Genomic DNA, 26,004 nt, shown 5'->3' on the forward strand with positions numbered 1-26,004 from the left:
ACTCACATACACTCTAATATGCATCAAGCTATGGTCTCCCCCGAATAGCAAATAATTTCGTTACATAAATCATATCTATATGCGTAAGCCAAGCTGTACATATTATGGAGACGCGAGTTTGATGATTATAATTAGCTATGGACGATAACGCGAAATGATCTGGAGGATAGCCATTACCTATCGATAAAATAAGTGCCGTCCACGTACATGGATGAAACTCGAGCATAATTTGTTAGTTTATAGTCTGATACACATGTATGTATGATAAGTATATTGTACGAGTATCATCTTTAAAGCACAAATGCAAACCGCTCAGAAATTTGTAAACTTTGAAACAAAAAACATACAACTACAATATTTCTATGGTCCTGAGGTCCATTAAGTCTGTAACAGAACGCACGTCGCTGACCTGCACAATGATATCATGATCCGACGCGATCCTCTTGTACTCTCCACTGCGCTGCTGCGCTAGCAAAAATGCGCCGAAAGGTTGCCCAAGGCGAACAAGTAACCGCAATGCACGCGATTCTGGGCCAACCACCTCCTGTTTTATAGGATAATCACTGGACCACGCGTGTGACGGGGAAGAGGGCGGCGTCCCATAATCCTCCTCGCTCTCTGTATCGTTTCCAAAGTCAGACGGTTCCACATATTCAGGCGGTTCTACAAAGTCAGGCAGCTCGAGGAGAGACCGATCCCAGGGACGGACAAGGATAAATTTTCGCTCAGTGGGCTTTGCCGACCAGAACTGAACCAGGGTATCTTCGGTGGTAATAAGCAAGTCATGAAGCCCGTCTGCTTTCACCGCGTACGTGATATGAGTTTCCGGGGCTGGACTACGCACCCGTCTGATTTCCCCGACATTGAACGCAATACAAGGCAGATGCAGTCTCTGTGCCGAGAAGCGAGGGGCGCTCGTGTTCTGAAGCAGGGTATAAAGGTTCGAAGCGAAGTCCACAGCCACCGTCTTTCGTAGGGAAGAAACCGATGACTGAATTTTATCTTCGGATAGGGGTGGTAGCTTGCATGGTGGAGCATGGTATGACGTGATGGAAGCTGGTACACAACTGTTGAACTCTGATGATTTTCCGATCCAATCGAGGCTAGTGATGTCACCCGACCGAGCCACAATCTCCTGCAACAGCCGCCCGAGAGCCTTGTCCTGCTTCTCGCCATAATCTACAGACAGGCGGACACCAAAGATGCCAAACAACGAGTATGCGATGTCTTCCTGACGCGTGGTAACGCGAGTTGACGCCCAATGGAGTTTCTCTCGGGCGCTATTCATACTGGGACGGAAGGCCACAACGGCTAGTCGGTCTATGCCTGTCGCGTGCTTCAACTCCTGCATGATTGCGATGGACTCCTTGTGATTGGGAGTACGATCATTGTGATAAAGAGTCCAATTGTTTTGATAAAAGAGAATGATTTTGGGAGCGATGAATTCTTGAACCGTCCATCCGCGAGTGTTCCAAGCGCTCTTTGCCAGTGCGTCAGGCTCTGACGAAGGCGGAACATCCGACAGGTAGACAATCGTGAGCGCAGAGTGGTGGTACCAGATGAACATAGAGTTAACCGATTCTTGGATTTCGACATTGTTGCTCTTATCAATGCAGCAAGTATCGCTCCATGCCCATTTATAACCCGCATCACGAGCAGTTTTGCAGAAGGACCGCAGCTTCGTCATGCCACTAACCGGATCTAACTCCGAGTCATACACGCTCTTGCCCTGGATATCCTGCAGCAGCGGCTCCTTCCCTTCCCACCTGTGTGATAGCATGGCATATTGGAGGTACGTCATCACCACCTCTTCAATGTGTCTCATGTGGAGGTCTATATGCGTGGTTGTTGATGATACAAGCTCCTTATACTCTATGCTCATTTTGAAGGCACTTATCTGCGCCTCTCGATCGCATAGGAGACCGGTGGTGGTGTCGAGCACACGGAGCGGAGCATTTTCGAGCTGAGCATCGACGGCCCGTCGAATAGCACGTTCTACTTCAGAGGGTCCGAGACACTGCTGGTGCAACTCTGGAGAAAGACTTAAACATATTGACGGATATGTTATTCGGAAGCTTACTGAGTGTCCGAGTGTCGGGAACATTATCCAATTCGGAGATCATCATTTCGATGGTCTGGATCGCTTCATCATAACGTCGTGGACCATGAAGCGCTGCATGCTTCAAATTGTATCCCAGATAAGATAAAGGGTTGAGTTCAATGACCTATGTATCGCCACAATGAGCAATGAATATGAGGTGATAGATGGCAACGCACCTTCTGCGCATCAAGAAGTGCTTCCATCCATAGCATTTTGCCCAACTTTGCCTTACTACGATTTGCAAAGACAGCATCAGATGCAGAATTCATGTTTATTGCCGCCGAGTATAGGTCAATAGCCCTGTCATAATCACTTACAGTGAGGGCGGCATCTCCGTTGGCAGTACAGAGCGCGCTGCATTCTTGCTTGAAAGCTAGATGAAATATGAGTGAGGATTGTAGTCTACATGACATCACGAACTCCAGACTTGCCGTTGGACCAATCGAGGCAGCTTGCCTTCGCAGCGTCGTCAATGACGTTCATCATGCATCGGTATGCTCGAAAGGCTTCATCGGGTTTACCTGCCGAAAGGAATGCCTGGCACCGTTTCTGGTGTGCAATGAGACACAATGACACGAGATCCCAGCCGAAGAGCTAGACAAAATATTCAATTATGAAAAGTGTTATGTATACATCATCTTGACGCACTACGGTCAAGTCCTCGTATGTTTCATGAATGTTTTTTGATGAGAAAGCGCCGGAGTTGACAGCAGTAGTGAAGTGGTCGGCGGCTTCGCCGTAACGCGCCTCACTCAAGGCTTGGGTTCCGAGCTGAACGCATAAATATGTCTAATGTGCGAGTTGCAAAGATCAGGTTTAATGACCGACGTGGCTGCATGATACTTACTTCTACGACACAACACCCGAGAGCATCGGCATTCGGACAAGCGGCAATCAGCTCTTTGATAAGCAGTATTGCTTCCTCGTGTTGATCTGCGTTGAAGAGTGCGATAGCCTGAACATGCAATGAAGCAGAGAATATGCGAGACAAATTAATGCTACCTTGATCAAGAGAAGAAAATGGGTGGTTTCTGAACCTTGGTTCGTGAATATGGATGCGACGTCGAATGCTATTCTTGCCTCCCGGACGTGGCCTTTTCCGTAGAGAGCAATGCCTTTGGAGATGTAGCCTGTCAATGAGGGCTGAATGTTGATGGACTGTGTCACAGACGAAAGTTAGTCTTTTGTAAGAGAACCATAATAGGTCAGTACAACTCACCTTAATTGCATCCTGAAGAGCATGGTCCCAGTCGTGTTTTCGGGCCATGACGAATGAGCGATTGGCATATGAAGTATATGGGTTGCCATCGGTGTCGATCTCTTGGGTGAGTAACTTTTCAGCGGTAGACAGGTCTCCGGTTACACATGCGTCATGGGCTGTCGTGATTGCCAGGATCTGTACAAAGAATGCTCGAAATGTGTTATAAGGGTCTGGGATGGAAACTTGCCTTTGAATGAACACCCTTAGGTATTTCCCACTCTGAGATCTTTTTATCTTGACCTCCGCTAAGGATGTGCTTGCCGTCCACAGAGACACATGGAGTCGGGCTGGATGAGTGCTGGAAGATGGCGATGGTTCGTCGATCTGAGAGCCGCCAGAGACGGACATGATTGTCTTCAGATGCGGAAGCAACGAGGGTACCAGCGGGATGAATGGCAATGGCATAGATACTGGTAGTATGGCCTTTCCAAGGATGACCGACCTGCTGCCAGGTCAATGAATCCCACTCTTGTATGGAAGGATCCTGCTTATTGCCTCCTGACAGAAGGCGTGTGCCATCGGGCGTCCACGCGAGTGACAAGTTGTGTACTGTGTGACCCTTGAAACATGCGACGCGTTCCCTTGTTCCTGTATTATAAATTTGGATATTGGCGTTGGTTGCGATTGCAAGAAGTTCACCAGATGGCGAATATCGAACGCAGAGGATCCAATCACCACACTGAATTGGATCTCCTTGCATCTGCCAAGTTTTGGTACACCAAAGCTTCGTCGTAAAATCCTGTGAACCAGCGGTGGCCAGTACTGTACCATCCGGAGAAAAATTCACTGAGTAGATCCAATCGCAGCTCAGGTGGGCTTTGATGGGTTGGGTGAGAGATTCACCAGTTTCACCGTGCCAGGCGATAATTTCTCCATTCTGATCACAGCTTGCTATCATTTGACCATCTCGTGATACCGCCAATCCCCACACTCCACTGCTATGTCCCTCCATCTTCTTCAACACAATACCTGTCTTCAAGTCCCAAAGACGAAGTGTCTTGTCCAACGAGGCTGTAACCATTCTTCGCTTATCGGGGAACACTGCGACTGTTTTTATGGCCTGCTCGTGACCTTTAAAAGTTCGAAGACGTATGATGCTTGGAATGAGCTGTGCCATTTTACTGGACGTTGATAGTGTTGAGCACGGTCGAGGGTTTGTGAGTGTCTTTCTCTAAGCTGCAGAGGTGCGTGTATTGTGACGTTTTTACACTGCGTCACCACGCTAACCTAACTCGTTTCCATAGACGCCCAAGACACGAGGCAGGTGGCCTCCACACTCCATCACCGTTTCAGTAAGAATGTTCCCTACGAGTCGTAACCACCTTATGTCTCCATAGCTTCCAGAATTTATCCCCTCCCACCCAATGGCGAAGTTACTACCTAGCCCTGGAATTTGGTCGAAAGTTATCTATCCTACATAGATTGCCGCACGAATATCATTGTTTCTCGTGTCGAGCAGTTTCCCCAACACTTCATCGTGTAACTTACCCGACTGCATACTGCAACACCATCTGCCCATCTCGTTGATTCTCGAGATCTGCTTGTACACCAGATGCTACCACATTTCTCTCTTCTCGCCTCTCAAATCCCCTCCTCATGGAGGAGTTTCCGTCTTTCAATGCGTGTTTTATCCAAATCTTAAATGTCAAAGGTGTCAGCATTACTTGCAGCGCTTTGCTCCTCCCTCATATCAGTTCCTCAGCCAACTCCCGGAGGACTCGAGGTCCCAGCCGAAGAGCTAGACAAAACACCCAGTTATGAAAAGCGTTATGTGTGCATCACCACGGTCAATTCCCCAAATATTTCATGAATGGTTTTTGATGAGAAAGCGCCCGATTTGACAGCAGCCGTGAAGTGATCAGCGGCTTCATCGTGACGCGCGTCATTCAATGCTTTGGTTCAGAGCTGAACTCGCAGATATGCCTAATGCGCGAGTTGCAAAGATCAGTTTTGATGACCGGGCGTGGCCGCATGATCCTTACCGACACGACACGACACGACACCCAGAGGATAGGCATTCGGACAAGTCGTAGTGAGTTCTTGGACGAGCAGCATTGCTTCCTCGTGTTGATCTGCGTTGAAGAGTGCGATGGCCTCAAACACGCAACGAAGCAGAGAATATGTGAGACAAATTGATGCTACCTTTATCAAGAAAAGAAAACGGTTGGTTCCTTGGTCCGTGAACAAGGATGCGACGTCGAATGTTGCCCTTGCCTCTCGGACGTGGCCTTTTCCGCAGAGGGCGATGCCTTCGGAGATGTAGCCTGTTAATGAGGGCTGAATGTTGATGGACTGTCACGAACGAAAGTAAACCTTTAGTAAGGGTGCTATGATAGGTCATGTATAACTCACCTTGTTTGCATCATGAAGGGCATGATCCCAGGCGTGTTTTCGAGCATAACGAACGAGCGATTGGCATAGGAGGTATAAGGGTTAACACCAGTGTGGATCTCTTGGGTGAGTAACTCTTCAGCGGTATTAGACAGGTCTGTACGAAGGATGCTCGAATTGCGCCATGAGTCTCAGTCAAGATGGAAACTCACCTTTGAATTAGTGTCACTGGGTACTTCCCACCCTGAAATCTTTTTATCTTCACCTCCGCTGAGGATGTGCTTGCTGCCCCCGGAAGAAGTGACGCATTTCAGTCTGGATGAGTGCTGGAAGATGGCGATGGTTTGTCGATCTGAGAGCCGCCAAAGTAGGTCATGGTCACTGTCTTCAGATGCAGAAGCGACGAGGGTGCCAGCGGGATGAATGGCAGTGGCGCCGATAATGCTAGTGTGGCCTTCGTAGGGACGACCGACTTGCTGCCAGGTCGATGGATCCCACTCTCGTATGGTAGGATCGTGTCTATCGCCTCCTGAAAGAAGCCATGTGCCATTGGCCAGGCGTCCACGCGAGTGGGCAGTAATGTTCTGTGTAAGCCTTGATCAGAGATGCGACGCGTTCCCCCGGGACTTTGTTGGTCGTTGCAATGGCAAGAAGTTCACCAGATGGCGAATACGTCCTCTATGCGTCTCAACTCTATCTGTATCACCGCTCTCATATTTTTTTGATCACTCGTCTTGATTCCCAGTCGAACTTGCCATAGTTCTCCTGAATTATCAGTGCGTTTGTTGAGCTTGTGCGATAACTGGACGTGTTCAAACTTCGAGAAAAGGTTATCAAATGTGGGAACGAAATTCCCTTTTAGTTATGCTCGTTTTCGAGAACGAGAAAGACTGAAATTTACAAGACTGACATCAGCGCCGCAGGGGGAAATGGACGATGGACTTGTCCTAAATATTGCGGAGGATCCATCTACAAGACCCACAAAGCTAGTATCAAAAAAATCTGGTCGTTGGACGGACAGGTGGGCAGGAGTTTGATTTCATGCATGCAGCTAATAGTCATAGTCTAGGTTGAAGGCTAAACGAGTCCAAAAACGAAAGACTGACCGTCATCCTGGCAGCGATGATGATGACCATTCTCGTCCCGCAAAGCGGATACGACCTGACATACCCTTGTGTGCTACCAAAGTAGCTACTGCAGCGGACCGTCCGGCACCTCCAGCTAAGCCTCCGACTCAGATAATCTCTTCTCTGTTCTCGTACAACCCTAAAGTCGAAGCTCCTATAGCTTCTGCTGTTCAAAAAGCACCCTCTAAACCAAGTAACGCACCATTGACTGGCTCAGCCACATTTGCAGACCTAGGTCTCCACCCTCTCCTCGTTGCTCACCTACAATCCAAGATGAGTATCACGAAGCCGACATCTATTCAACGTACTGCCCTTCCGATATTCACGAACCCCTCTTCTGAAGATATGAACGCACGCGACGTATTTATACAATCGCAAACAGGCTCTGGAAAGACCATGTCGTTCCTCCTACCTATAATCCACGATCTTCTCCCCCTCAGTACGCACTCCTACATCGACCGCTCGATAGGAACGCTTGCCATTATCATCGCACCTACTCGGGAACTAGCGAAACAAATTTGCGATGTCTTAGAAGCGCTTTTGACGCTTAAGCTCTGCCCAGAAGGCGAACACGAGGACGCAGAGGGGTCTATGCATTATACCCGATGGTTAGTTTCCGGCTTGCTAAGTGGAGGTGCAACTCGTGCGCACGAGAAGGCGCGTCTACGTAAAGGTGTTCCCATTCTCGTTTCGACCCCGGGTCGCCTTCTCGATCATCTGCAAAATACATCTTCTTTCGACGCTGGAAAATGCAGATGGTTAGTTCTCGACGAAGCGGACCGCTTGATGGAACTCGGGTTTGAGGAGACTATCAGAGGGATTATACAGGGTCTGGACGGGAGGAGGAAGCTCGCGTTACAAGCTGTTCGGGACGGTAAGACCTTTGGGGTCGGGGGTTGGGATTGGGACCGGCAGAGACGGACGATCCTTTGTTCGGCTACTATCCGTGAAGACGTACAGAAACTCGCAGGCACCACTTTAATACGACCGCTAGTAATCAAGGGCCTCGACAACGAGAAGGCGGAGGATTCGCCTGCATCAAAACATGGCAACGAGATAGCTACCACCGGCACCGAGAAATTCACTCCCCCGTCACAACTCTCTCAGAAATATGTTATTGTTCCCCTCAAAATGCGTCTTGTCGCACTTGTCGCACTTCTTCGCTCATTGCTCGCTCAGACACAAGGACAAAAAGGGTCGAAAATCATTGTATTCCTCAGTTGTATAGACTCTGTCGATTTTCACTGGCGCCTGCTAGGCGATTCATCTATGGGCAGCGAGAAAACGGAAAGTTCTGGGCCTGGCGAAGACAAGAGTGATGACGAAGGTAGCAAGGAAGATGAATCTACTGAAGAGGAAAGCAAAATTGCTGCGCAGTCTTCGCTCCTTCCAGGCGCTTCAATCTTCCGTCTTCACGGCTCCCTTCCTACACCAATCCGTCTCGCCTCTCTACGGGGATTCTCCGCTATTCCTTCCTCAAAGTCCAAGACACCTACTCCCGTGTCTTCTATTCTCCTTTGCACGTCCGTGGCATCCCGAGGTCTCGACCTACCCCTCGTTCGCGCAGTCGTACAGCACGACCTGCCCACCGAAGGCGGCGCGACCGAGTACGTGCACAGGGTGGGACGGACAGCACGTGCAGGCAATGGTGGCGAAGCATGGAGTATCGTCGCGCCCAGCGAATCTGAATGGGTCAAATGGGTGGAGGGGAAGATGAGGGGCGATGCGACGGGAGAAAAGTCTAACGATGACAAAGCCAACATCACTCTTGAAGGGGCAAGTATCGAGAGCGTGTTGGCGAAGGGTTTTGGTGGAAACGGGTCCAAGTACGAGGCGCGCGCGACAGAAGTGCAACTTAGTTTTGAGCGATGGATTTTGCGGCACAAACAGGTAACTCTGATTTAGAAAGAAATTCGAGTATGTTGACATCATCTTTGGCAGAACGCTAACCTTGCTCGAAGAGCATTTACTTCTTACATGAGGGCGTACGCAACCCACCCTTCGAACGAGAAACATATATTCCATGTTCGACATCTTCACATTGGACACCTGGCAAAAGCATTCGCACTGCGCGAGGCGCCAAAGACGATTACTGACCGGAAGACTAAAACCTCTAGCGTATCCAAAGGTCGTGGCTCGCGTCCTGCTAAATCTACAACGCAGCATGATGTCGGGGATGCAGAGCAACGGATGCAAGATATTGTCCGCGCGCAGGGCCGGCTGTCGAAGAAAGGTGGCAAGATGATTAGCAGTGGGACCAACGAGTTTCAAATTGCATCGGGCGCTGCTTTGGATTCACTTATCCATGGCTATCGGTCGTAGTTGGGCAGTAGGGCTTCGAGCTTCACTCCCATAGCAAGCATTCGAGACTAGCGACGTGGTACAGATCATGAACTACTATATCACACCAAGAATGTGAGAATAAACGGGACGTCTGATCTTTGTCAGTGCCCTATAGGTAAACCAGCACCAAAACTCTCTTCACAAACAAACAGTATCTGCCATGTTATCATCAGCCTTGATCGTGGGTAGGTCAGAATAAATACTCGTATATTTCCAACCACCGAAGACACGTCAAGACCGTTTATGCGGTAATGTTTATGGTTACGCAATGAGTGGTGTAGGAGGTGCGAATCTCCGCGAATTGGAAGTGTCGTTCTCTGTTTCATCGTCCGCGCAGGACCCAGGCAAATTCAAGTCACCAACTTTCACAGAGCATTGTCCTCGAGTGAAGTCAGAATGTATTATGGTTCATTTGCTATGCGCAAGCCGAGCTGTACATATGGAGGACACGAGTTTGATAATTATAATTAGCTATGGACAATGACGCGAAATAATGATAAGGATGCAGTCATGACCTATCAATAAAATAAGTACTGCTTCCAGTGTACATTACGAACGACAATAGAACAGAAATTTCTGAGGGACACCCACAAGACCTGCTAGCAGCAGACACACGACTTCCCGCCCCCATGTTCGCCAGGGTTTACCTGCACTACTACTGGTTGTTGCTGGTGCTGTTGCTGCTGTGTATTAGAGTCCGGTTGAGTAGTATCAAGATCCTGATCCTCATAAGGTACGATGTCCGGGTCCTTGCCAGGAGCACCCGCTGCAGCATTACGCTGTAGATTATGCATCAGACACCCAAGACATGGCAATAGAAACCGACCGGGTACCTCTTTACCCTTTGCGAAAGGAACTTCGACGACAGGCAGCGTTCCATGATGAAGTGGCCGGGTGAATAAGTGTCGTAGGTGGGTTCTTAAGGTAGTAGTGACGGCGACTGGTGGTGTGGTGATGGGGGGTGCGGGTGCACGATGTGGGTTCCTCGTCAAAAGGAGCCTGACTCTCTTGAAGCGCCCCGGGCGCTGCTGAGGTCGTAGTCGAGAGGTGTGAGAATTCTGTGATGACTAGTGTGAGACAAAACGAAAGTCATTCTACACTGTTTCGCTCACTTCTTGCATTCCCTGGAAAAAATTGGGTTCTGTATCATAGCCATCCTGATCTTGCCCGTGGACCTCCGCCTGTATACAGGTCAGTAGAGAAAGGGATGAGGAAGAGAGTGCATACGCCAAGAATACGGTCATCGTGCGCGGCGAGCGCACTACATTGCTCCTTGAATTCTGAGTGAAATGAAGGTGAGTATGATAGTCTCGGGTGACGACGTCACTGAGAACATGCCGTTAGACCAATCGAGGCAGCTGGCCTTCCCATTTTCGTCAATGGCGTCCATCATGCATCGGTGGGCTTCGAGGGCTTCATCAGGCTTACCTGCTGAAAGGAAAGCCTGGCACCGTTTCTGGTGTGTCGTGAGCAATAAGCACTCGAGATCCCAGTTGAAGAGCTGGACAAAATACTCAGTGATGAAAAGCATTGTCTATGCATTATGTGGACGCACAACGGTCAAATCCTCATATGTTAGATGGATGAATTTCGCTGAGAGAGCACCGGACTTGACAGCGACAGTGAAGTGATCAGCGGCTTCGGCGTGACGCGCATCATCCGAAGCCTTGGTTCCGAGCTGAACACGTAGATATATCTAATGTACAAGTGACAAAAATCAGTTTGATGACCAAGCGTGGCCACATGATACTCACTTCCACGACATGACGCGCGAGAGGATCGGCATTTGGATAAGTAGCAGCGAGTTCCCTGACGAGTAGCATTGCTTCCTCGTGTTGATCTGCATTGAAGAGTGCGATGGCCTGAAACACGCAATGAAGCAGAGGATATGCAAGACAAATTGAAGCTACCTTTATCAAGAAAAGGAAATGGTTGGTTCCCGAATCTTGGTTCGGGAACGAGGATGCGACATCGAATGCTGCCCTTGCCTCTTGGACATGGCCTTTTCCGCAGAGGGCGATACCTTTGGAGATGTAGCCTGTCGGTGAGGGCTGAATGCTGATGGACTATGTCATGAATGAAAGTAAGCCTTTTGTAAGAGGGCCATGATGGGTCAGTATAACTCACCTTGATTGCATCCTCAAGGGCGAGGTCCCAGGCGTGTTGTCGGGCCTTAACGAATGAGCGATTGGCATAGGAAGTATGGAGGTTGGCGTTGGCGTTGGTGTCAATCCCTTGAGTGAGTAACTCTTCAGCGGTAGACAAGTCGCCGGCGATGCATGCATCACGGGCTGTCGTGATAGCCAGGATCTGCATGAAGGATGCTCGAATTGTGTTATGAAAGTCAAAGATGGAAACTCACCTTTGAATTAGCGTCGCTAGGTACTGCCCACTCTAAGATCTTTTTATCTTCACCTCCGCTGAGGATGTGCTTGCCATCCACGGAGAATGTGACACATATCGGGGTGGATGAGTGTTGGAAGATGGCGATGGTTCGTCGATCTGAGAGCCGCCAGAGACGGACACGATTGTCGTATGATGTAGAAGCGACAAGGGTGCCAGCGGGATGAATGGCAATGGCGTTGATACCGCGAGTATGACCTTCGCAGGGATGGCCGAGCTGCTCCCAGGTCAATGGATCCCACTCCCGTATGGTAGGATCTTCTTGATCAGCTGCTGAGAGAAGGCGTGTACCATCGGGCGTCCACGCAAGAGAGAAGTTGTACGATGTATGAGCCTTGAAAGATGTGACACATTCCCTTGTGCTTGGGTTATAAATTTGGATATGGTGGAATGTTGCGATGGCAAGAAGTTCACCGGAAGGTGAATATTGAACGCAGCAGACATAAGCACCACAATTGATTGGTTTGCTTTGCATCTGCCACGTTTTGGTACACCAAAGCTTCACCGTGTGGTCCCATGAACCCGTGGCCAGCATCGTATCATCCGGAGAAAAATCCAATGAGATGATTTGGTCGGAGTGGGCTTTGATAGTTTGTTGTGTGAGGGTTTCACCAGTTTCACCATGCCAGGCGATGACCTCCCCCACCCAATCACTGCTTGCTATTATTTGACCATCTCGTGATACCGCCAATGCCAACACCTCATTGCGATGCCCCTCCATCTTCTTCAACACAACACCTGTCTTCAGGTCCCAAACACGAAGTGTCTTGTCGTCCGAGGCTGTAATCATTCGTCGCTTATCGGGGAAAACTGCGACTACGTTTATGGTCTCCTCATGATCTTCCAAAACTCGAAGGGGGTCTGTGCTTGGAATGAGCTGTAACATTTTACTGGAGGTTGATGGTACTAAGCACGGTCGAGGGATTGTGGATGTCTTTCTCTGAGTTGCAGAGGTGCGTATATCGTGCGCTTTTATGCCGCTTCACAACACTACTACCTCACTTCCATAGACGCCCAGGGGCCAAGACACGAGGTAGTTCGCCTCCACACTCCATCATCGCTCCCGCAAGAATGCCCTCTACAAGTCATAACCGCCTTCCTCGACTGCACTGTGTACATGCGTCCGAATCCCATTGCCACAGCTTCCAGAACACATCCCCGATGGCGATAGTGCAGTTGCTACTTCCCGGTCCTCAAATCTGGCTGAAAGCTATCTATCCTATATTGCCACATGAACACCATCGTTTCTCGCGTCGAGCTGTTTCTCCAATACTTCATCATGTAACTTGTCCGAGTGCATATAGCTTACTGAAAATATCATCTTCTCATCTTGTCGATTCCCAAGATCCGCCTGTGCGTCAGATGCAACCAAATTCTTCTCTTCTCGCGTCTCAAATCAGCTCCTAATGGAAGAGCTTCCTTCTTTCAATACGCATTTTATCCAGATCATGATTTTCAAAGGTGTCGGCCTTGCTTCCAGCGTTTTGCTCCTCGCTCATCTCAATTCGTCAGCCAACTCCCGACTCATTTGGTTTCAGTTTGTCTCGTTCACCAATTACCTTCCCATGTCCGTTCTTGTTGCGATCCTACGTTCAATTGTTCGCATGTCACTGCAGTGTTCAGCGACGTTATGTTTATCGATCACGGAACAATCCTCGGTCCTACTCTCTCGCCGAATGAGTTAATGCATCGAGGAGTGGCTGGATTTAATTTGTGTTGCTGAACAAGATGCTGCATCACCAGATGCATATAAATAGGTGCCTTCCATCTGTGACTCCGTTGGGGAAAACATGCCAGCTGAAGTTGTCTGCGTTCTGCATGACTCACCCCCTTCTCCCTTTCAGTTCCTCATCCTTTTGCTTTCGCTTTTGGTTTTCATTGTTTCTCCAGCATGCTGGTATACTAGATTCCTCTCTTGCTTTCATCGTCCGGTTTGCACCTCCACTGATCTCTCCAGATTCATATCATTTATCATTCTCTTCATGGCACTTTGGCATTGCCTTGCTCTTCGTCCGTGTCCGACGCGTTACCTTGTATATGTAGTACTGACTACAACTTGGGCTGAGCTTGATTCCGAAGGAATTTCATGCTCATGATTCACCGGCATCATCCTAGGCCCCCTTTGCACACTGTTTCGCTTATCATCTTGCTGTCGTGAGTCTCACTCTTTGCATCGTTTTATTGACATCTTTTTTACCGTTTTGTCTTGCATCCGGTATCACGAGGCCTGAGTTCTAGCTGCATATGTGTGCTCGGTTCCTATTATATGTCCGAGTCCGTCACGGTTCGTGCCCGCTATCTCGCATCCTCACAACATCGCTTCTGCATCCCGGCTTTTGCCGGTTTGAGATCCTAAATGCTTCCCCGCATGTTATTTCGTGCCCCTTGTGTCTGTGGTGTCGTGGCTGTCAGACATCTTCTCTGGTAGACCCTATTAGTCTTGCAAAAAGAGATGAGCACAAGCTCACTTCACTTGAAAACCAGTAAGTCTATTAGAGAGATGTCTAACGGCTGCTAGACATTCAAGTAATTAGTTCTGCTTTCGGCTAGAACCAACGTGTTGTGGCACCCTGTACCACGACGATGAGGGCTACAATGCAGAATCATCCGATGAAAGGACACATAAGGACTTCGACATCAAAACGTGGCGAGCATTAAAACAGCTGGATTCTTTTTCGGAATCGTATGGTACTAGGTATGGCTTGTGCATGCCCGTCTAGACCCTAGCATTCACTACCTGAGTTTCATTGCAAATATCGAGTGTCGCCATCGGCTCGCCGAAAGATTGATCAAGGAACTGGCTATAGTACTAGAATTCGAGTGCCATGCTCCTGTTGGGCGTTTAAAATCTGAGATAAAAGGATGATCTAAAGATTATGAAAAACGCACCGAGGGGGCATGGTTCTACCACCTTTCGCATGATGCCATATATGTCAGGATCATTCTGGGGGAATTGTCATTGAACGGCACAGCACGGAATCACCACAGTACACAGGTACGAGTAACGCTATATCCAACTTGAAGGGTCGAATATCACTGACCGCAAGTCTAACATACTGAGATGGCGCCAGTGTTGACTCGAAACATCGTTGTCTTTGGAGAAACAGGAGCGGGAAAGAGCTCCGTCATCAACCTGATGGCCGGCCAACACATTGCGCACACATCACCCGACTCTCACCGCTGTACTCTGCATTGGACAGAGTACCAAATATCTTTCGAAAATGGGACTCGATACAAGGTGTTTGATACGGTCGGCCTTGAGGAGCCCCGTCTACAAACCGGAGACTACCTCACTGCAATTTCAAACGCATACGGCCTCATCAACACCTTGAAAGAACGCGGAGGTGTCAACCTCTTGCTCTTCTGTATACGCGGAGGTAGAGTCACGGCAACTATGCAGAGCAACTATAGGTTGTTCTTCGAATTTTTCTGCGAGGAAAAAGTCCCGCTCGCGCTAGTCGTCACCAACCTCGAAAGAGAGGCAAGGATGGAAGACTGGTATACGCGGAATGTGGGCCACTTGAAGAAGCATAGCATCAGGTCCGCGGGACACGCATGCATAACTGCGGCGAATCTTCTCGACGGGAGACATAGAGACAAGTATGAAGAGTCGCGCGGAATACTCCGTAGAGTGGTTGAGGCTCATTGCAATACGTCCATGGAAGGGTGGACCGGTGGACAAGAATGGCTTTCTTCGTTCATCAGCAAGCTCGCGGAATTTGATGTTGGACGTCCCAAAAAGACAGATATCATTGGGATCCTCACGAAACGATGTGGAATGACCAAGGAGATAGCTCGGCAGGTAGCGCAGCATATTAGAGACGAGAATCAATCGTAGGATAATCTTGGACTTGTCACTATGATCGGGCATACCACTACTACCATGACAATGACCTTGCAGTGTAACGTTCCCTGGCGAGTAGTAGTCATCAGTGAATTGATGAGTCCTTGATATTGTAGCCGTGAAAACGATAAGAACACATACAGTGTAGGACCGCATCACTAAAATTCACTTAGGCCGGTATGACCAGAGTTATATTACCCTTTCAACCAATTGTGTTTGGCATGACATACCCTGATATACCAGTGCATTGGCAACATCGTCATGCGAACTCGCGAAGGGGTGGACCACTTCGACATGGCAAGGGCTGGCTTACAAACGGTCGACCGTGTTTTCAAGGACCGACCAGACCGTTTGGACCGTTTTCAAGCACGTGAGTTTCAACGTCACGTGACGTGTGGCGTTGAAGTTGTCGCCTCTAACACTGGGGCCCGCAGCGGAAGCAACCTTTTTGAGTGCAGAAAAGGCATGACAAAGGCGTGAAAAATGGACAAATTTGGAATACCTTTCTGGGTGATGGATATGAGCCTTGGTTTTAAACTTTTTGAGAGCTTTTGCATGGACAAAAAGTTTAACTCATGAGGCATCCAGTGTGTTTTATATTTTGAGACTTAACTGCAACAGTAGACATAATCAAGAATGAAGTGGATGATTCCATGTAAGAATAGAAAACACTCGGGGCCCTTGAACTCATACCATCACCATGGTCGATTTTTTCCCACGCAATTTTGCGGGCAAGGTAGAACAATCCATGTTCACAGTCCATCACTGGCCCTAAAATATTAATCCCTCCCCAACTCAAACCACCCAACACACCTGAACAATACTGTAATGAAAGGAAACACCCAAACCTGAAAAGAAACACCCACCCTCAGCTTTCAACAAGAGAATATTGAGATGAAAAACCCCCTACACAAATATCCCCACCAATCCCTGACTAGGTGTCATCACTGGCGATGACCTTGCTTAGAATCTGCTTGTGATATCCTGAGTTCATTGAGTTCCATGGGCTTAAATACCAGCTTGGGGGTTAGGGTTACGTCCCAGGATGGATCTCCTTATATAGATTAGCCCACCCTAACCCTAGGTCACATCTCACCACACATGCAAAAATGCCACATCACTCTTCCTTCCTACAACTTGCTTATTTGAACTTTGAGGCAACATAACAAACTTGGCATAAAGTACAATTGATGAAGGTGGGGGGCCCTTAAACTCATACCACAACCATGGTCATTTTTTCCCACGCTTTTTAGTGGGCAAGGTTGCACTCATAACACTCAACAGTCCACTTGACTGGCCTCCCCACTATAAATCATAGCCTCCCCTATGAAGACACAAAATAAAAATGATTGAACACCATCCCAAACCAAGTCAAACCAACATGAAAAGAAACAGCAATAAAACACAGTGATCACACTATGAACTTCACAAACACCACTCTGCATAAGATAAATGAGAACATGACTCAATAAACATCACTAAGTAATGATTATATCACCCTCATACATGACTGAAAACAATAAAAACCACCCACCACTACCATCACCTAAAAGCCACACCTCACTACCAAGAATCAATATACACATCAAAATCCCCACCTTGAACCCAAACATACATTAGGAAGAGCCCCACCAACGTAAATCAAACCCACCCTAACCTTTATAGCCCACTATACACCTCTTTAACTGACAACCAAAATGAATGCTCTCCCACAGAGCACATAATGCCCCCTATCACACTGCCCATACACATATGAAGAACAACACCTCACTGTCCACACACAGCCTACCAATATTGAACCACACTGGAAAATATATACACAAAATACCACCAACAATAACATAAATACACTCCACTACGAATGAAATCACCCCAACTTCCTCATCAGCAGAAATGAAAGACCAATCCTCTGTCAAAGCTGCTAATGTTAGTGCATGCCCATCCCTGATGGGAATCTGCCAACTGCTGCCCAGACCATACCACTCTGGTTCATAATACTTCCCCCAAAATGTCTTGACTGACAAAGGGGAGTCCATGGAAACACTGTCCTTACCACCAACCCCCACCCCCAACCCAAGGCCCAACTCACAGCCCATGCCCAATGACACCAATACCCCCGGAAGACCTGCAACTCCCACCTCTGCTCCCCCTCTGGTTGCAGCAGAAGTGACCACACCTGTAACCAAAAATACCCTAGAGGACCTCTCCAAATCCATCCATGCCCCCAGGGATGATGAAGACACTGCAATGTCCAATGACAACACAATACCAAACCCCTTTATCCCTCCCTCTACTACCACCTCCACTCCCTCCAAACCCATCACCCATTCCAAAGAAGACCTTCTTAGAGCACACCTCACTGTAGCAGAGACAAACCACTCCATTGTCAAACTAAACAGCTTGAACTCTCTTACAGCAATCCCACACTTCACCCCCATCCCATTAGGAGGTTTCCCACAAATCCACCTATCCCACGCAGCTCAACTCTTTGATTTCCAATCCTCCAAAGTCATCATGGCATGGCTAAAAGTCCCACACCCAAAACTCCTCATACAAGTTTTCAATCATGATGGGAAGAACCCATTGGCCAAAGGCCCAATCTTTGTGGAATGCCTCTGCAAGGCAATCATGGACATTGTGAACTTTGTCCATGACAACCAAGAAGTGAAAGTTTCCCCCCTGTCCCCAGATGCTACCATCAAAGATGATGACAAGCACCCCATCAGTTTCCTAGCATACAACTTCTTGGAAGAGACAAAGAACATCATTCTTTCACAGCACATATGGTCTTCACCAGACATCACCTTTGTGGCCCACCAGTTCAGTGTAAACACCCCCCCCCCCTCCTTCTCTTCTGCCTACACAGCTTCTCAACCACTGACACCAAAACCGTCAAAGACCTAGTCTACAAGACCTGGTCTGAAGAAGTCGCATGCTGGGACATAGGAGAAATCCTTGTTGAAAGTGATATCCCATATGAAGAGAAAGAATCCACTACCTGGGAACTCATCAAAACACTTTGGATAGAGTGCCTTGACTACAAAGTAAGTGGAGGAATACCCCTCCCCCACTACAACATTTTTGCCACCAGCCCAACTAGTAACCCTGCAGTATGGACCAAACTCCACCTTTACCTGTACTCCCTTGCATACCTGTCTGAACTTGAGGGTACAGGCACAGCAATAGGATTCTCCACTTGCTCCCTATGCCACTCAATTGCCCATCCTCACAGCTTATGTCCTTTCCCAGAGGTATCACTCTGGAATGGACCAAAGCACCACAACCCTAAGTCCACAGCCAGTAACCAGAGGGAAAGAGGATGAGGAAGGAAGACCTTCTCTTAAGGAATGACTCTCTAGAACAGCTTGAACATACAACCCTGTCACATATATAACCCCACCCATCATACATACCTACCTACCCACATAGCTTGTAGACCTACTACCCATGTAACTACAAACTCTGAATATCATCCCCACTCCACCCCATACCCAAAACACAAACAAGAAAATGGATCAAAATAGCCTACCTCCTGACTATAGGTTATTAATGCAATTCCAACAGTCTGCCAAGGTGCATTCTGGACCTCCCTAACCCATAGCCAAAATTTACTGACTGCTTGGCAGGACAGGGAAGCTATGGTAGCCTTGATGGCAATTGCCAACAGCAGAGACCTATTTAGGTCGAGGGTTAGCCACACTGAGAAGCTGAAGCCACCGCTGAACGAGATAGGTGACTGGACACTTACCTCCGAAAGCACAAGCATGTACCCACTGTGGTTGTCTGGGATAAGACAACCCACACTTCCTGATGGTCATTTTGGAAGACACTGACAACTTGACCACCTCCCCATTAACTCCTGCAAATACTTCCCAACATGGTAGCACTCCTGGTCATGGCTCATTCCTCCCAAGAAGCAGAGAGGGTGGGCTTCAAACCACCAGGCCACCCCTTGAGGACACTACATGAGAGTTTGGAGGTGGAAACAACCCCACACCCCATCAGGCACTGCACAACCATGTGCAACATAATAATGACATTAGAAATCAACCAAAAAAGCGAAATAAAACAAGAGCTAACCTTTATATTGTGTCCCTGAATATGAAAGGGAGAACATCCATGCAACTAGATTACAGTGCGATATCGAAATGGTCAGTTATACACCAAGTCATGAGAGAAAAGAAGATAGGAATCTTGTGCCTACAAGAAACACACCTAACAGAAGAACATGAAAACCAAATAAACACACTGTACTCCTGCAGATTGAGAGTGATAAACTCCAAAGACAGAGAACACCCAGGATCATCAGCTGGAGTAGCTTTTGTACTAAATAAAGAATTAATGAGCACTGAAAACATTGAGTTCAGAGAGATCATACCAGGAAAAGTGCTAATCTTAAAAACTCGATGGCACAACAACAAGGAACTCACCATCCTCAATATATATGCCCCAAACAACCCAGCAGAACATCATAACTTCTGGGCAACTATTAGAGATTCGGAAATGATAAGAAACAACCAACAGATTGACTTACTACTGGGAGACTTCAACCTGACAGAGGACCCACTAGACAGAGCCCCAGCATGAATGGACAACAAAGTAGCAACCAACGCACTCAGAGACCTAAGAGAAACATTAAATGTACATGACTCCTAGAGGAAAACACACCCTACATCTCGCTTATTCACCTTCTATAGTAACACAAACTCCTACTCCAGACTAGACAGAATATACTCCTCCCCCCTGCATGATAATAGCCTGTATGACTGGTCAGCATGCATGTCAGCCATCCAAATGGACCACCATATGATCCTAGTAAGATATGCACCTCTGAAAATGCCACATATCAGCAAGGGATGATGGTCATGGCCACTTGGCCTAGTAAACGACAAAAAACTACTGAACAAACTGAGTAAGATAGGACAAATGACACAATGAAAAATAGAAACAAACCAACAAACAGGTGGATTCAACCCACAATCAGAATGGGAGGACTTTAAAATCAAAATTTGCCAAGAGGCAAAGAAAATGTCCAAAGAACATCTGTATAAAATCAATACCAGAATACAATAACTAGAAAATGGCATCAAACTCACCTTATGAGATGATGACATAGACACTAACAGCAACACAAGAAGCCAAAAAGCATGGCTTGAGAGTGAAATTAACCACCTGGAGAAAAAACAATTCAAAAACCTTCAACTTTGATCAAAAGTGAAATGGAATGCTGCAGGGGAGACCATTAGTAAATACTGGTGTAAAATAAATACACCAAAAAAACCTTGAGACATCATCTATCAACTTAAAATACCAAACTCAAACCGACTCACCTCCCACTCTGGTAAAATGGCAGAAATCACAAAACAATACCATGAATCCCTTCAACAAGAAAACATATACCCTGAAATACAACTGAGAAAGAATGAAGCAAAACAAAAAACAATGAACGAAATACCAAACAAACAGAAGTTCAATAACAACAACTCCCCCCTAAGTCAACTCCTAGAGGAACACCACATACATGAAGCACTATACTCTTTGAAGTCCAGTAGCACTGCAGGAATTGATAGAATACCATATGAGGTATGGAAAAGACTACATGAAAAACATTTAGCCAACTCAGAAGATAACAAACCAAGCTTTAATATAATTAAAACACTTACCCTAGTCATAAACAATATACAAATAAACAGAGTAAAAGATGAAACTGAATTCACATTAGGATGGATGTGTCCAATATATACAGTGGCTCAAAAAACTGTCCGCATGTTTTGACATTTTTTACTATTTACAATATTGTGTGAGAATACATAAAGACCTCAGTGACATGCTAATACCATATTGTAGTGCTGCTTCAGGGCTTTGGATTGAGCACCACATCGTGAGAATCAGAGGAGATATGGTGGAGATACAAGGCTTACAAAATCATGGCTCATGCGGACAGTTTTTTGAGCACATATTAAAACTATATAAATCATCATTTATGACACCATAACAATCATGCCACCATTAAATAAATTATAAAGTGGTGTCATTATGTCATTTTAAAACCATATCTAACTATACAAACCAAAAATTTCCATATGTCATGGTTATATTCACCATGAAAGCCACCCCCCCTGCTCAAAGGGATAATATCCTCTCTCTTTCCTATTCTGGCCTCTCTGCTTGTCAATTTTCCTCTAGAACTGGAGTATGCAAGTCCACTGTGGCCAAGTTCATCAAAGAAAGTCACACAGACAAGGAAAACTTCTGTGAAGGGCGTCCATCCAAGCTCACCTCTACTGATTGGAGGGCTATTATTCAACATATCACTACAGGAAAGGCTGATAATGCTGTCCAGGTCACCTATTACATCAATTCCACCATCACATTCCCTGTCTCTTCACGCACTGTGAGAAACATTCTCAAGACAGCTCATCTCAGGTCAGTAACAAGGAAGAAAAGGCTCTCCTCTCTATCACACATAAACAGAGATGACTAACCTTTGCCTTAGCCCATCAGAATTGGATTACATGGACTGGAAGCATGTTATATGATCATATAAGACCACAATAAATAGGATTGGGTCAGATGGCAAGGTATATATGTGAAAAAAGAAGGGTGCTAGTCCTCTCTGCATATGTGTGATAGAGAGGAGAGCCTTTTCTTCCTTGTTACTGACCTGAGATGAGCTGTCTTGAGAATGTTTCTCACAGTGCGTGAAGAGACAGGGAATGTGATGGTGGAATTGATGTAATAGGTGACCTGGACAGCATTATCAGCCTTTCCTGTAGTGATATGTTGAATAATAGCCCTCCAATCAGTAGAGGTGAGCTTGGATGGACGCCCTTCACAGAAGTTTTCCTTGTCTGTGTGACTTTCTTTGATGAACTTGGCCACAGTGGACTTGCATACTCCAGTTCTAGAGGAAAATTGACAAGCAGAGAGGCCAGAATAGGAAAGAGAGAGGATATTATCCCTTTGAGCAGGGGGGGTGGCTTTCATGGTGAATATAACCATGACATATGGAAATTTTTGGTTTGTATAGTTAGATATGGTTTTAAAATGACATAATGACACCACTTTATAATTTATTTAATGGTGGCATGATTGTTATGGTGTCATAAATGATGATTTATATAGTTTTAATATGTGCTCAAAAAACTGTCCGCATGAGCCATGATTTTGTAAGCCTTGTATCTCCACCATATCTCCTCTGATTCTCACGATGTGGTGCTCAATCCAAAGCCCTGAAGCAGCACTACAATATGGTATTAGCATGTCACTGAGGTCTTTATGTATTCTCACACAATATTGTAAATGGTAAAAAATGCAAAAACATGTGGACAGTTTTTTGAGCCACTGTACATGTAATTGGGGGTATGCCCCCAGAGAAACCATAGACAAGTCCATCTGTGATGGACAGATATTTATCGAGCAGATTCGACTCTGCCAGCAAGTGATGCCAACTCTCTGGGTTATATGGTGTGTGTGCCTTAGCTCTTCTCGCTGCGAGGGCAAGATTGAGCTCCATGCTCCTTGCTTCTGCAGCCTGAGCATTCGTGTGGGGCCTCGTGGTTTGATATCTGGCAGCTCCCTGGGTGCTGCCATTTGTAGCATATAGGGAGGCCTTGAGGGTTGATGAGGTGTCCATTGTCTTCCCAATGGCAGTGAGTGTTGGTGCCATCCCACGTGGTTCAAGACTCGTAGCATTGGATGTCATGAGTGAAGTGGCTGAGACAGAGGGCACAGGCTGATCAACTGCGAGTGCCTGCACCCCGAGAAAAACCCCCTTGCCTTTGTTGGTGGTCGTGGGATTTGTCTGGTGAGGATGGTTTGCTTCTCTGGTTGTCTGACCTTTGTGCTGGAGAGCGTGACCGTGAGTTGCGGTTGCGCTGGTCGTTGTTGCCCCCGCGAAAGTCCCAGTAGCTGGACTTCTGGTATTGATTTGAGGGTGTCTCTCTGCTTGAGTGCTGCACGGTGACGTGGGTGTGTGCATCCATGTTAAGTTGTGGGCATCCACGTTATGGTTGTGGGCATCCATGCGAATGGGTATGAGCATCCGCAGGAAAATGTCACAGGCATCCACGGGATCAACATCGCAGGTGTCCATGTCAAATGGGGATGTTATTCATTGTGTGTGGAATTTGGAAGGGGGAGAAAGGTTCATAGATTAGCGGGTCTGCTTGATATCGATTTTAGACTGGATACGTACAATGTTTGATGTGCAAGAGCGAACTTTATCCCACAACTCCTTGTTGATCATCTGAATGAGGTTCTCATTGATGTTACCGATGTTGAAACCCTCATTGCATTTGAGACGGTTGTGCCAGTCTTGATGTATGTGCGATGTGTATGTCAAGATCACCATGTCACTGATTTCACTGTTGTTTCGAATTGAGTGGTTCTCGAGGTGCCAGAAGAACAATGACAGTGCGTCGATGTTTGGTTGGGGCCACTTGGCTTTGCTGATTTGAATGAGGAATAAGTTCTTTGCTCAGAGGAAAATTGAGAATGATAACTCATGGTCAGCCATGGCCACTTTTGATGCTTTGAACACTGAGGTGGGCCATAATGTGAGTTGGTTGTCTGTCCTCATTATGCTCATGTCGTTGTTGGCCACTGAGCATGAAGACTTGAGAGCATCTTTGCACCCTTCTGGTGAGAAGTACCATAGCTCTACATATTCGAAATTGGTGAGTTTCTGAATTGCATATTGAGCAGGACGGGGAGTCAGGTAATCTCCTACAGATGATGCATGCTCAAAGCCATTCATCTTTGGTTTCTTCTTTTCAGCTTCTGTCCACTCCCTCTCTGCTTCAGCTTCCCGCTGGATGCACTCTTCATTCTCCTGCACAGTTCATGCCCTTTCTGCTTCTGCAAGGACTCTAGCTTCTGCTTCTCAGTCTTGGTTCCATTCCACTACTCTTGCATTGTGGTCTGCATTCCATGTCTCCATGAGACGAGCTATGACTTCTTCTCCGGTCTGGTTTGTGGCAGCTTCAAGGTCTGTGTGAATGCCTGCATACAGGTTACCAGCGAAATCTGGTACCATTTTGAGGTTTGGGTTGACGACTAGAGCCATTGTATTTTAAAATTAGATAGGAATAAGATTGTGTAGATTTTAAAGAAGGTTTCTGGTGTGGAAAGAAAAGAAAGTGAGCAGAGTGAGCTATGCAGTGATAAACAGTGATTGTGGCATGAAAGCAAGAAGCTTGGTGCTGCATCTCTTGTTTGCTTGAAGACTTTACTCTATTTTTTTATTCATGCCTCTTTACATAATAGAGTGACAAACTTAATTAAAATAAGCAAAAAAATCTCACTCACCAACAATGAAACAACCGACAATAATAAAAAATACTACCCTCAAAAAAACTGTGCATGCAAATACTGTAAGAAAGATACAGACAAAGGATGCGAAAACCCACATAAATGTGCCATAACAGTGAAAGACATACTAAACAAAATCACCCCAAAATTCAACACAAAATCCAAACCGAAAAAAGACAGCTTATCACTCACTCACAGTAGGAAAGAGAAAAATCAACAAGCACATGAACGAAGACAAGGAGAAATCATTTTTGACCCCACAACAACAATATGAACAACTGTCATATCCTGTATGCCAGACATAGATCCCATCATATTCCCACGCTTTCCAGACCTATTTCCGGACCCCATATCCAACTCATTCCTGGATCCCCTATCCTGTCCACCCTACACACATTTCATCCAGCAAGACATCTGGACTTTACCTCCTCTTGGATTCCGGACTACATCCACCACCTCACATATCTCAGTCCTGTTTCCGCCCTGCCTTCTGGATCCCCAGATCTCTGGACCTCCGGATATTAACTGTTACTATCTCCAGACCTATTCCCACCCTCCATCCGAGATCCTGCACCTATCCCCATTTAGGCATCTCCCCCTTTCCAGTTCTTGGTTATCTCTGTTTCCATCTTGCTGATTGATCCTTGTACTAGTTTCATCTCCGAGTTCATTTACTTATGTTCCATCTTACTTACCAATGTGTTTCTGCATGCTCATACATAGCCTTACTCCTTTGATTACTGATCCTCTCAGATAGCCTCTAGTATATAACCCCTGTACAACTACAGAGTCCTCAGTCTGAATATCATCTTAGATCCTGTTCTACTTGCCAATCATCTTCCAGACTTCAGTCCGCCTGAGTCTTGTCCTTTTCCATAAGGCCTAGGGAAGGATTCCCTAGGCCAGAATTCTGGACATCCTGTCCTCCTGTCCTCTGGACCTCCTATCCTTCCATCCTGTTTTCCTGTAGAAGTATTACCTTGCAGTGGGAACTCTCCTGAGCACTTCCTGCATTCCTCCGGAACTCTCCCATGCTCCTCCAGAAGTCCTCCCGCACTCTCCACCAGAGTAGCCAGCCTCTAGAAGTCCTCTGGACTTCATTGGACCATCATCGGACTTCCTCTGAAATGAAGGGCACATACTCGGGTAAGGGGCACAGCATACAAGCTGAGGCCAAGCCCCTCTGAGTCAGTCTCTCTCTCCTTTGAGCATGGTTCTTAACAACGACACTTGGAGACTGCTTTAGAATTTTTACTGACCCATTGAAACAATCAGAGAGACC

At 46.9% G+C, this 26,004-nt stretch overlaps 6 protein-coding genes across 6 annotated transcripts; 3 read left to right on the forward strand and 3 right to left on the reverse strand.

Moving 5' to 3' along the window:
* Window positions 1-347: 347 nt before the first annotated feature.
* Window positions 348-556, reverse strand: BJ212DRAFT_1379649 (uncharacterized protein; the record flags this gene model as incomplete). The annotated part of the gene is made up of 1 exon (XM_041336607.1): window positions 348-556. A coding segment is annotated over one exon (192 nt), but the record flags the coding sequence as incomplete, so codon positions are not given.
* A 6,066-nt stretch (window positions 557-6,622) lies between these two features.
* BJ212DRAFT_1279455 (P-loop containing nucleoside triphosphate hydrolase protein) lies at window positions 6,623-9,142 on the forward strand (the record flags this gene model as incomplete). Its single annotated transcript, XM_041331494.1, has 3 exons — window positions 6,623-6,714; window positions 6,763-8,710; window positions 8,762-9,142. 3 exons carry the CDS (start codon window positions 6,623-6,625, stop codon window positions 9,140-9,142), a joined length of 2,421 nt encoding a protein of 806 aa, XP_041189197.1.
* A 429-nt stretch (window positions 9,143-9,571) lies between these two features.
* Window positions 9,572-10,662, reverse strand: BJ212DRAFT_605508 (uncharacterized protein). Its single transcript, XM_041343638.1, has 4 exons — window positions 10,276-10,662; window positions 9,997-10,221; window positions 9,755-9,942; window positions 9,572-9,678 (listed from the first exon to the last, which is right to left on the reverse strand). Exons 1-3 carry the CDS (start codon window positions 10,405-10,407, stop codon window positions 9,763-9,765), a joined length of 537 nt encoding a protein of 178 aa, XP_041189198.1. The 5' UTR covers window positions 10,408-10,662; the 3' UTR covers window positions 9,572-9,678; window positions 9,755-9,762.
* Window positions 10,663-14,149: 3,487 nt separating this feature from the next.
* Window positions 14,150-15,879, forward strand: BJ212DRAFT_1589819 (uncharacterized protein; the record flags this gene model as incomplete). Its single annotated transcript, XM_041342469.1, has 3 exons — window positions 14,150-15,368; window positions 15,654-15,780; window positions 15,845-15,879. Exons 1-3 carry the CDS (start codon window positions 14,628-14,630, stop codon window positions 15,877-15,879), a joined length of 903 nt encoding a protein of 300 aa, XP_041189199.1. The 5' UTR covers window positions 14,150-14,627.
* Window positions 15,880-17,444: 1,565 nt separating this feature from the next.
* On the forward strand, window positions 17,445-18,314 carry BJ212DRAFT_1484493 (uncharacterized protein; the record flags this gene model as incomplete). The annotated part of the gene is made up of 1 exon (XM_041340805.1): window positions 17,445-18,314. One exon carries the CDS (start codon window positions 17,445-17,447, stop codon window positions 18,312-18,314), a length of 870 nt encoding a protein of 289 aa, XP_041189200.1.
* A 5,251-nt stretch (window positions 18,315-23,565) lies between these two features.
* BJ212DRAFT_1484495 (uncharacterized protein) lies at window positions 23,566-24,477 on the reverse strand (the record flags this gene model as incomplete). The annotated part of the gene is made up of 3 exons (XM_041340806.1): window positions 23,566-23,860; window positions 23,915-24,243; window positions 24,319-24,477. 3 exons carry the CDS (start codon window positions 24,475-24,477, stop codon window positions 23,566-23,568), a joined length of 783 nt encoding a protein of 260 aa, XP_041189201.1.
* Window positions 24,478-26,004: the final 1,527 nt, after the last annotated feature.

The sequence above is a fragment of the Suillus subaureus genome, assembly GCF_016647635.1.
Source record: "Suillus subaureus strain MN1 chromosome Unknown BJ212scaffold_34, whole genome shotgun sequence".
Taxonomy (NCBI): Eukaryota; Fungi; Basidiomycota; class Agaricomycetes; order Boletales; family Suillaceae; genus Suillus; species Suillus subaureus.

Excerpts from the sequence above, each read along its gene's own strand:
- BJ212DRAFT_605508 (XM_041343638.1), bottom strand. The coding sequence starts at position 10,407 with ATGACCGTATTCTTGGCGTATGCACTCTCTTCCTCATCCCTTTCTCTA. Across the intron at positions 10,222-10,275 it reads TTTTCCAGGGAATGCAAGAA|AATTCTCACACCTCTCGACT; the intron begins GTGAGCGAAACA and ends TAGTCATCACAG. Across the intron at positions 9,943-9,996 it reads CTTTCGCAAAGGGTAAAGAG|CGTAATGCTGCAGCGGGTGC; the intron begins GTACCCGGTCGG and ends CATAATCTACAG.